This window comes from Rhopalosiphum padi, chromosome 2, assembly GCF_020882245.1.
Source record: "Rhopalosiphum padi isolate XX-2018 chromosome 2, ASM2088224v1, whole genome shotgun sequence".
Lineage (NCBI taxonomy): Eukaryota > Metazoa > Arthropoda > Insecta > Hemiptera > Aphididae > Rhopalosiphum > Rhopalosiphum padi.
The window spans coordinates 29,059,018-29,071,296 of NC_083598.1; the positions used below are offsets into that span (position 1 = coordinate 29,059,018).

General features: G+C 23.2%; 1 protein-coding gene across 1 annotated transcript; it reads right to left on the minus strand.

The window, feature by feature from the left end:
- Nucleotides 1-2,530: 2,530 nt before the first annotated feature.
- LOC132921840 (TATA element modulatory factor) lies at nt 2,531-10,861 on the minus strand. The gene is made up of 19 exons (XM_060985067.1): nt 10,402-10,861; nt 9,800-10,160; nt 9,301-9,511; nt 7,334-7,550; nt 7,165-7,243; nt 6,629-6,813; nt 6,453-6,493; nt 6,287-6,390; nt 6,116-6,236; nt 5,502-5,674; nt 5,235-5,426; nt 4,739-4,927; nt 4,308-4,507; nt 4,023-4,215; nt 3,817-3,958; nt 3,667-3,741; nt 3,448-3,574; nt 3,148-3,383; nt 2,531-3,068 (listed from the first exon to the last, which is right to left on the minus strand). Exons 1-19 carry the CDS (start codon nt 10,670-10,672, stop codon nt 3,033-3,035), a joined length of 3,153 nt encoding a protein of 1,050 aa, XP_060841050.1. The 5' UTR covers nt 10,673-10,861; the 3' UTR covers nt 2,531-3,032.
- Between the last annotated feature and the right edge of the window lie 1,418 nt (nt 10,862-12,279).

A 12,279-nucleotide genomic window follows, 5' to 3' on the forward strand; every position in this document is an offset into this window, starting at 1 on the left:
AGCGTTATAAGTTCGATGAAAACTTTAGGATTAATTTTAAATTGTACATTCTATTAGTTCAAATCGAATGGTAACAGTGTTTCAAAGTTGCAGATAAAAATCGTACGTAATCGTGTTTCACCTAGAAAAATGTAGACCCCGAAAAAATAATCCCATATGAAATAAATTTTACTAAATTGCATATTATTTTTAATATTTAAAAATAAAAAAATTCTTGATTGATATTTTATATATGTACTTTTAATAATATATTTGCATTAAAATGTGTCTATTAATAAAAACACACACTGCAGTAGGTATTGCGTGCATAGCAGACAATAGAACATAAATACTACATCTATCTAGATACCTACCTGTAATACTAGCTGACAGTAACTGTACCCGTGCACTTCGTTACCCGTACAAAATGCATTTATGGTAAGTTTGGTTGCCTAATGCTAACATTTAGCGTGAGGATAAAATATAAAAACTATTTTTGGTTTTCAGATTTGGTGTTTAAAATAGATATTTCCGACATCAACTTTACAGAAATGTCCCGCCCAGCGTTACATTTTATTAATCCATTAACCGATTATGTATTCGAATAATCGATTCAATAATCGCACAGCCCTAAAAATAATAATGAGGTAATAAATCGATATTGAAGTCAATAAGTCATTAATCGGGATAAAAACTATTCTATCTTATGATGAAGACAAAATTACACGCATTGATCATAATTCCATCAAAATTGATTGAGTAGTTTCGGAATGCATCAATAACATCATATCCGTCGTACACCAAATATTTATATATATAAATATATTAGTTAGGTATTTTTAAATTGTACTTTTTAGTAATTCATTCTCTTTATATATTTAAATATTTATAAACATATCAATATATCATATTTAATATAAAAAATTAAAAATAACAAATGAATTATAATTGTTGAATAGGGGAAATATAAAATATTATTTTTATTGAATATTATTGACAAACGATACAATTGGGGTATTAAAATGAAATATAAATATATAATTTTAATTTATGAATTGTTAATTTGACAAAATATCACTGTGTTTGTGTGAGTATAATGTAGAAGCCACCGACACCAAATCGCATCTGTCGACTCTGGTGCGTAACAGGCAAAATGCTATTATACGAATTTTCGGAATCGGAATACAATATGTTGGTGTACGCGTGATGTCCAAGATTATTTTTATCAATAAACTTCTCGGAACAATTCATATCTACACACTGATTGACGGACAAAAAGGTCAGGTTACAGGTAGCTGGAAACCCGCGGGCCACACAATTATGTATATAGGTACACAAATACACAACGGGAGTTACCCATTTGGGCCAAAAAAATTTAATTCATTTTGGGATAGCCCATTTGCACCAAAATAAAAAAGGTATTTTTTTCGACCGCCCATTTGCGCCAAATTTATCTGTTTATATATTTTACATTAAATAATTGGTTAATTTATATATTTAAAAGACGTCGTTTCTGTAACGTATAATAAAATTATTTTTATAAGTCTGTCAATAGTAGTATTAAAAATATACCTATACCCAAAACGAATTAATTTTTTTTAGCGCAAATGAGCGATGCCCCAATTTGCACGTTTTATTAATTAATAGATAACTCAATATGTTTATTAACTTAAACAAATGCTATTGCGATAGGAACCTTCTCCGTGATTTAATCTTCCATTAAAAAAAAAAAAATAAGATAATCGGTTAAGTAGTTTTCTAGAACATTACCATCAAAGATTTAAATTTTCGATTTTATGTATTAAGAAGATTAGCATTTAGCATCATAACATTAAAAATAATTTTTTTATTAAGATTATTTATAGTTTATAACATAATAAATATATTAAATATTGTATATTTAATCAATGGTTATAGCTACTAGTCTTAAAACTATTATAGCTCAACAATTAAAAAAAGTGAAAACAAAGAATATTAATTATTACAGTATATTTATATTATATAGGTATGTAATATTTTATATTTATATTCTGTGATATTATATAATAAAGCCAGCATCCAATATAAAAGAAATTACAATTTCAATAATAGTTAAGGATTTAGTTATTGAGATTAAAAGAAATATTGAGAGTTTTAAGTGAGTTTATTAAAATTTAGTGTTTAGCAGAGCAGGACAATTAAATAAAATATGGGAAAGATAACACACACATAAATTTAAATGAAGTACACAGAGTAGAAAATTATTTAGGCTAAGTTTAAATATGTGACTTGGTAAAAAATAGTTATAATTACCAATCTTATTCGTTATGTCTATCATCGTTATGAATTTAGATACTATTGTTTATTATGTTTAAAATATTAAATATTGACTACTTGTACTAATATCATAACATTTTTATTATGTAGTTATTTATTAAGGGAATCTGATTTAATAGATGGTTATATGTGTCGACCACTGAGTTATGCTTTTCTAGCGATTAGGGATAAGGTTATTCATATTTTTTAGTGTTTCAATGACTGAATCTAGTATTATAAATTAATAAAAATAAAAATTGCACAATATAATAAATTTATTAAATAAATGCTTACAAAAAACTCAAATTTGTTTAAACATCAATAATTTCATGAACATAATAAATATATAATGCTAACAATAAAAATAATATTTATTATCACAGACATACATAACATACAGTAATAAATAATATCATTATATTATAAAGAACAAATTGCACTAGAAAATAAAAATACCTACAGATAATACTTTTCAGAATTCACATAAAACAATAAATAAAAAAAAAATGGTAACAGTTATAATAATTTAAAAATAAAGATACAATAGTTGCTTGACAGAAAATTAATAATATTGATTACAGAAATAATAGTTCTTAACATTTTAAATATAGAATAATGTTATACATGTTTTTTAAATATATTTTAATCACACATATAAGTGTTAATTCAATTATATACAAATATAAAAATAATAATTGAAGGATAAAAAATTATTACAATTTTTTTAAGAAATAATTTATAATATTTAATAAGATATTTTATCCTGTTTTATCTCTTTTAAGTAGTTCATCGATCTATAAATTGAAAATAAAACCAGAATAATAGTTTATAAATAATTAATTATTAAATAACTTATATATGTTTTATATTTACCTGAGCTTTATACATGTCTTTTACATCTTGAAGATCAAGTTTTAATTCTTCACTCTCTTCTAGTTTTTCACCATAAAGCTGTAATAATGCATCATACCGTTTTTGAAGGTCAGAAAGTTCCACTAGTGAAATGGATTGTTCTTCTACTTTAGCAGTAAGTGCGGCTAATCCAGTTGTCAATTGATCCCTTTCATGATCTCTTCTTGATAATTCCCACTGCAATTGGAGTGCTTCTCCTATGAGTACATAATAATATAGTATTACAAAATCTAAGAACAAAACATTTTTCTCTATCTCTACCTTCTTTCAATTTTATTTGTGACTGTAAATTTTCTAAAATTGTTGTTGTGTTACTAAATGATGTTCTCATTGGATCATAAATACTACAAGCCCTTTCTGTAACTGAGCTTCTATCATCATCTGCAAACTGTAATTAAATAAGTAGCTTTTAAATTTATCTTTTATTTTATTGTATACTTTTAACAAGAAAAAAATAAAAATGTAAATAAAAAGTCATACTGATGGCCAAAACGAAGATTCTTCTGAGGGAACTCCTACACTTGTAGTTGGAGATGATTGATGAGATGTATTATGCTGTTGAGAGCGAAAATTATTCAGAAATATGATTAAATGATTAATTTAAATTAATTAAATCGATAAGCAACATACTTGTAATTTTTTTCTTTTTTCAATTTCTATATTTAGTTTATCTTTTTCAAATTTCAATTCATTTTCAAGAGTATTAATTTTTAATGTAGCATCGGCAAGTAACTTTTTACTTCCTGCAAGTTCATTTTCAAGTTTTACTAGACTAAAGAGAAAAAAAAAATTATACCTTGGTTTTCAATTTTTATTTTTATAATTTAATTCTATACTTATTTGAGTTTAATTTTAATGCATCATTTTCTTCTTTTAAACTTTCTAATTTAACTTTTAAATCACTTTCATTTTGTAACAGACTATCAATTTGCTCTCTACATTTTTTTTCAAAAATATTACTTTCGTGTATTTTAGAGTCGATTAATTTTATTTTACTTTCTGCATTATTTAATGAAGTTTGTAGTTCATCTAGACATTTTATAAAATGTACAATAATAAAATAATAAGCAAAATAATTTATTCAATAGCACAACTGCAACTAATAATTTAATTGTTTTTACCTATTGTTTTTAAATGTAACAGTTCACGTTTTTCAAATTCATGTTCTAATGTATTTACTAAGACAGATTTTTCTTCGAGTTCTTTAACCAAAGGTTGTGTAGCTTTTAAAGTTTCTTGTAATGAGTTTTCTCTTCTTCTCTCAGATTCTTCTAATCTTCTAATAAGTGAAAGATTTTCTTGTTTTAATTCATTCATCAATCTATATAAATTATTTATACATGAAAATAATTATTTATAAATAATAATTATGTTATGAATATAGTTTTTCAGTAAATCAGGAATATCTGTAAAAAATCTTACTTTTTTAAACAGTACTTAAATAAAGCAAAGGTAGGTTTTTTAAATTAACAATAATAATTTATTTTACTACTGTTTTTGCATTGTTATGATAATTTCCATACACATTTATTATAAAATAACTATAACTTACACATAATTATTTTCTTCAACTTTGCAAAGATTTGATTTTAAGTTACTTATTACAATCTTCATTTCTTCACAATGTTTATTTTTATTTAATAATTTTTCTTCTAAATCTTGTTTGTCTTTTTCTATTAGCTTAAGTTCATTGGAATCTTTCTTTAATTCTAGCACAGCAGTTTCTTTACCTTGAATTTCTCTATTAATTAAAAAGTAAATTTTAATAAAATAGTATTTAATAATATCATATGAATTAAAACTAATTCTTTTTATAACTTTAATAATAGTGAAACAAACAATAATATAATTTATTTATATTAAATAATTAAAAAAACATTAAAAGTGAATATATTTTAATTATTCAATTAAGATGATGATTAAAAAAATAAATATTTTAAGAGATTAGAGCAGAGAAATTAATTTGTTTTAAAAATACAATCAAATACAAATTGATTACGCAATTAACAATTAGGTTGAAAAAATAATAATAAATTAAATATAATTACTTTTGAAGTGATATTAGAGTCGATGTTAAATTATCAACTTGGCTTAGTAAATTTATATTTTCTTTTTCAAAATGTTGATTAGATTTTGTTAACTGGTGAATAGCTTCAATTTGACTTCTTTCCATCTCTTCTTTCGCAGCTAATGATTTTTTTATTCTTTCTACTTCTTGAGATAATTTTTCTTGTTGATCTCTAATAATGATTAATGTATTAATAAGATTTTGAAACATTCATGGTAATTGATTATTATATTTTAAAAATACTAACTTATACTTATTTATAGTTTTCAATGATTCTTTTTCAGCTACTCGTAGTTTTTTTATTATATTATTTAATGTAAGATGCTGTTTACTCAATTTTTCTCCTTCGTCTCTCAGTTCTTTAATTAGAGAATCTTTATCTTCAATAAGAACTTTAAATTGTGCAGAATTTTTATTTTGCTATAAATAATAAATAAAATATAAGAACTTCAAGAAGAACATAACACAAACATTTTAAACTATAATTATTAATGCGTATTGCTTGTAGTAGAAATTATAAATTGTTTTATTTAATAATATAAAAGAAATTTATAATAGTCATGAAATTTCATCCAATGCATTACAAGGCTTTTAGTGTAGTTTCTATCTTAAAATTACAACATATCAAATGTGTTCAGGAGAACTAATTTTGTGTTGTTAGTTTTGAATTGACCTATTATCAGACTTAAAAAATAAAAACATTACTTAAGCATGTATGTTGATTTTTATAATATTTTTTATCTTAAATGAAATACAACATTTTTAAATAGCAATATTTTACATTTGTATCTGGCTTAAAAATTCAGGTTCTTTAGCTTTTAATATATATACTTATTTCAGTATAAGTTTTTTAATTCTTACATCTAGTTGTTTTTGTAATTGATCTTTTTCTCTAATAGCTTGTTGAAACTTTTTCTCCATTGTTGCTAATCTTTGAGTATATTCTTCATTTAAATTACTTGAGTTTAAATAATCTAATTGGCTAAAAAATAAATCATAGAATTTATTTTTTAAAAACTTCATAAATATTACCTTTTCATTTCTGAATTATTGGCTGCTAATTCGGCATTTTTTTTACTTAAATCAATTAATTTTGATTCTCTTGATTTAACTGTAGAGTTTAATTCAACAATTTTCTGAAAATTATGACTATTATTAAATACTGATTAGAAAATAAATTTTATTTCTATTTAAATACTTTTAGAAGATCTTCAAAGTCTTTTGGTCCATGTTGTTGTCCTATATAAATAAAAATCAAAATGCATTTTTATATAATTTTAAATTTAAATAAAAAAATTGTTTTTATTTTAATTTTAATCATGGTAGATATATTATAGTGAAATAGTAATAATGATAAAATAATAATATTCAAACCAGATAAAAATGATGGTAAATGGTCTGGATGATATTTTACTGGACTATGTCGATGAGATGCATTACTTTCACTGTCATCATTAGTAGCAGGACTAGATATTACTTCAATATCAGATGAGGTCCATGTTTCAAGTTCATCACAAGAATTTGTTTCGCTTGAACCAATTTTTACGAAATCTGAATGACTAAATAAAATAGAATATTATAATTGTAATATTAATTTACTGAAAACAAAAATTATGTTTGTGCCAATATTATTTGAATTTTATAGGTTTTAATACAAATAAATTGTCTAATTTCCAACAAAAATTATTCAAATTAATAAAACTAAAACAATACTGTTATAATTTTAAACTTTTATACTATTAAGACTTATTATTAATTACTATATAATGAAATTCGCTAACATTTTAATTTATAGTACAGATGTTTTTTATTTTATACAGTTTAAAATTTAAAATTAATGTTAATAGTTAAGTTAATTCAAAATTATATTAATTTTTAAGAGATTACGTATTTATTAATAACTAACTTACTTATCTGTAGAAGCTTGTGGTGATGGTTCACGTTGTTCATTTATAGATGTTACATCTATTGTGCTACCTACCATGGTTTCTATAACAAAACAAAATATTAATACATATTCTATAATTCAATACCAACTAGATTTCAGTTCTTAAGTATATTTAATAAAATAATATTTACCATCATCACAACTACTGCTTCCTAAAGTAGTATCAGATACTTTTAACAAATCTATTGATGAGTTACTCGTGTTTAATGTATTTATGATATTCATACTATTTTGGACATTCTTTAAATTGTCAAATGTTTCTATGTAATTAGTTTGTAATATAACACTATTTCTATTAGAACTTGGTTCAATAGACTCTTCTTCTAGTATATCTAATCCTCCGGAATTCTAAAAATTAAAAAAATTCTTAATAATATTATTAAAAGAGGGAGGAAATAGATAACTTTATTGTACATAATGTACTTTGTCAATGAGTAAGTCATTGTAATGCATGTATTAAATTTGAATTCAATGAAACTCATTGTATAAATATAAAAAAAAACAAAATTAGCAAAAACAGTCAGTTAGCCAGCCTATAATTATTTATTAAGTAAATTCTATGATATATTTATATTGGCTATTATAGCAATTTATTTATTAATTAAATAAAATAAAATAATTTTTATTTATTGGGTTAATATGGACTTAGCGTAGAACAACATTAAATAAATTATTTATGGTATAAATAAGCAATAGCTTAAAATTAATCTAAATTCTAAATATTTTTAAAATTTCATTGTGTATAAAATATAATAAGTGTAAAAGTTTCAAGTAGTATCCGTAAATAATATTTTAAATTACTACTATACAGCTTATTTTTCATTTTCATATTTTATTTTGTCCAAATTTGATCTTCAAATATCTACAAAAAAAAAATTGTGCATGCATATTTTTTTTTAAAAGATTTTTGAGTATTTGTAAGAACTACTTATGAGAAACCTTGAATTATTTTTGAAGCCTTAACTATACAAATTGAACATTAACTACATCTTTAGTTACCAAATTATTTGCAAATTTTCATGATTTTGGATGAATTTTGTTAAAATTTAAATTTCATACATTGATAAAAAAAAAAGTCCTGTACATCCATTTTAAATATTATTAAATTACTAAAAAAATTAATTATGTGGGATCTTATATTATTTCTATAGGTTTAACTGAGCCTAAAATTTTTTATCGATACAAAAACCATTTGAAATTTATAACCGCCCATAAATAGCTTAAAGTTATAGTCAGTGGTGCCGAGTACGTACTTATGGTGGTGCAAATGCACCACCTAAAATTGGGAGTGGGTACCTGAGTGACTAGGTCTATATAATTAGGTAAAACTGGAACTTAGTAGCCAGTAGGTAGTAGGTACCTATTAATATGATTATATGAACAACGAACATCATAAAACTTTGATTATTGATGACCAAGTAATTGTAGAAACAAATTGCATAGATGATACTACGACTACCTATACAAATTAATGGAGACTAGACTATGACTATAGTAGATAAAATTGATATAGATTATAATCAGGTTATAGATGAGTTTGCCAGTACTACATTTGTATTATCAAAACATTTAATCTAGGATGGGCTAAACTTTTTTATTTTTTAGTTGAAATTATAAAATATCACAAAATGTTTTAATATTTATTGTTTTATAATAAATAGTTTTTAAGAACTAAAATTATGTTTGTGTATATTAAAAAGTGATTTTTATTGAAATAGATACATGTTATTATACAATAAAAAATAGAGAATATTATTTTATGAGATCATATTGTCCGCGAGCGGCTTTGTGTTTTAAATATTTTCTTAAGTTTTTGAATAATGAATTTTAGGTGGGTGGGTGATATTTTGTGAGAATTGAACCACCTTTTTTAACTGAACTCGGCGCCACTGTTTATAGTCGAGTGTTTCAAGTTTCCACGGTTTATATTTTTTGAGGTACAACAAAAAAACTAAGATCATTAATTTATGTGCAGATATCCAATTTGCTAAAATTTAAACTTAGAAAAAAAATCATACATAGTAAAATCAATATATTCATCAGACCCCTTCAGAATTTAAAAGTATAATGTTTTATAATTTTATTTCTAGATAATTACCTCATGAGGTGATGATAATTCTGTAAAAGAAGTATCTAAAGAAGAGGTAGTAGATTTTAGCAGTAACATTCCTCCATGATGTGGTGTTAAAGTATCTTCATTAGCCATACATGTTACATTATCTGATATTGAGCAAGTAAGACTATCATCGTCCTCGATTAATTCTGGAATTGGTTCTATTGTATCTGGTGAATATTGTCTATCATATGCTCTAAAAATAATGTTAATAAAAAAATAAATATGTTTAATAACTTTTAAAGTAATTTAAAAAAATGAAAAATGAACGATAAGTTTAATAAAAATTATCAACAAGGAAGGTTTTTACATTTTATTTCCAATTCCTCTCTTTTATAGGCTGACATTTGAGCCTATTTTATTAAATCAATTTAAATTACTATTTATTGAAAGAACAGTAGAGTTTATCAACCAAATTTCCTTAATTTTGATTCATTAGGCTTTCTCTTGTGTACTTTATTCCAAAAATTAATAAAATATTAACCTATTTGGTTCAGTGATAACAGCCAAAACTTCTACTGAACTTGATGTTATGACTTCTATAGATGATGACTCGGGTGTTGTAGTTGATGTTGATCCAAGTATTTCAACACTATCAGTAGATATTGTAGATTTACGATCACTATCACAACTGACAGCAGAAAGACGATTAGTATTGTTAAAACTTGTACTCTTCGTCCTTCGAACTACATCAATATTTGATTCTGAATCAATTTCAATAACATTAAATTGTTCATCTTGTGTGGATGGCGATTGTCCTGTAGATCTAGCTGGTTGATTTGCCACAATTAAATCATTTTCTGCAGATGATTTAGATAAATCTAACGACATGCTTTGCCTCATTTCTGCAATATTGAACAATTAAAGAACATTAATATTAAAAATATACATTTTAAACCAATTTATTCATATTACAGCTTAATTATTATAATACCTATTAACAATTATCTAATGTACTAAGTAACATAAATAAAAAGCAGGTAGATACCTCATTCAAAGGATCATCAATGAATAAATTTTATAAATAATTTATTTAATATTCATAGTTGATTAATAATTATTATTATTAGTATATTAAATACACACCACTTTGTTTATCAACCACCTCATCTTCATTTTCAAATACTGAGTTGGTAAATGAATTCCACAAACTTGAACCTAATTTTGAAATCTTTTGTTGAGAATCTTGATTATCCGTCTCTCTTGGAGTTTCAGACTCCTGGTCTTGGGATACTTCATCACTCTCATCTTCGTCTTTAATGTCCAAAGCTTTATCAATAGTCTTTTGAGCTTCTTTAAGAGCCGTTTTTGCAAGACTTGCAAACCCAGATGCATCAAACTGATTAAACCAACTCATATTTTGTTGTTAAATGTCTGTCTGTTAAAAGGTAATTTTATGAGACATTCTATTTAGTTCATTACAATAAAATGCAACATATAAATTAATAAACATCTAAATATAAATAAAAATTATGACAAATAACCAAATAAGTTACTAAGAAAATAATATAATTATAATATAATACATTTCTAATGATGTGTACATATTTGCAAAATTATATTTATTGTTAATATGTTATCAATAGATATCACTTCAGTTTATATTATTATCAATATTATCATATATATTTGATTTATTTGATAATATATAAAACTACAAATACATAAAATAAACAAATAAATATAATTTACAATTTTATAACAAATAAATATAATTTATTTTATATATGATATATCTATGTATAAAATAAAAATTAACTGTGTTGTTATCTATTATCTATTTCCGACTTCTGAGCTTGTTTTTTTTATTTACTTATGATCAATTTGTAATTAATATATCTATACTATCCATTGTCCATAAAATAGATCTAATCTATTATGTAGGTAATTTGAGCCCATATAACATTGTAAAGTATATTTGTATAATTCAGTGGTAGCCATGAGCTACGGGTCTTAAACCACGGAGTCACGTGCATAATTACATAATTTTAAATTTTAAAGATATAGTGTGAAAATACATATTAATATTATGTTTGATAGAAAATATTAATTAAAAGTGATTGTTTTGACTATAATGAAATTAAAAACTGGATAATTAAAACAATTTTATAGAATTAAAAACTATATATTTTCAACTTTTAATTATAATACTAATAATAATTACTACCTATTAATAATAATATATTAATATTAACCAACATTGATCTACTACTGGTTGACTAATAATTGTATATCCATCATTAATTATATTTTTAGTAGTAGTGATATATTTACAAAATTAAAAAAGTCACTTAACAGTTAATTATTAAACAAAATGAATTATTCAATATTTAAGTAAAAGTTGTAACTATAACTACAGGGTTAGGATTTAAGGTTAAATATATTCTATAATTGCATTATAAAAAAAAGAATACATTTCAAAAATTTAATTTAAAATTTAATATCTAATTTAAAACAATACTTAGGTAGGTATAATTTAAAATTTTTAATAAGGTACAATTTTTATTAATACACTGTATATTAGAAGAATAAAATAAGTAATTTAAATAAAGTACAAGGTGAATATAAAATGGAAGAAATTACAACAAAAATTTAAGAGTGCGCAATATCATAAAAAATGCAATATATTATATGGAAAGTAAATTGTTAAAAAATAAGATCCCAGAAATTTAGAGTTCCTTTGACCTAATATATATATGTATCCAAGAAAGATTTGTTTGAAAATTTAATAAGTATTATCAGAATAGGAAAATATAGGTATTATATACATAAACACATATACTAAAAAAAATTGTTAAAACAAAACTTTCAATGAAAATTAAAACGATACAATTAGTTTGGCAATATCTCAATGCATTATCCATACATTGTGTTCTTATATAAGTTATTGTCAAATTAAAATAATCATTAAAATAATGTAAGAGGTATTGAGTATTGGAATGAAAACTTAAAAATATTGTTATA

Coding starts and splice junctions, on each gene's coding strand:
- LOC132921840 (XM_060985067.1), bottom strand. CDS start 10,672: ATGAGTTGGTTTAATCAGTTTGATGCATCTGGGTTTGCAAGTCTTGCA. Junction 10,161..10,401: donor GGTGGTTGATAAACAAAGTG/GTGTGTATTTAA, acceptor TCAATATTGCAG/AAATGAGGCAAAGCATGTCG. Junction 5,675..6,115: donor AATTACAAAAACAACTAGAT/GTAAGAATTAAA, acceptor TATTATTTATAG/CAAAATAAAAATTCTGCACA.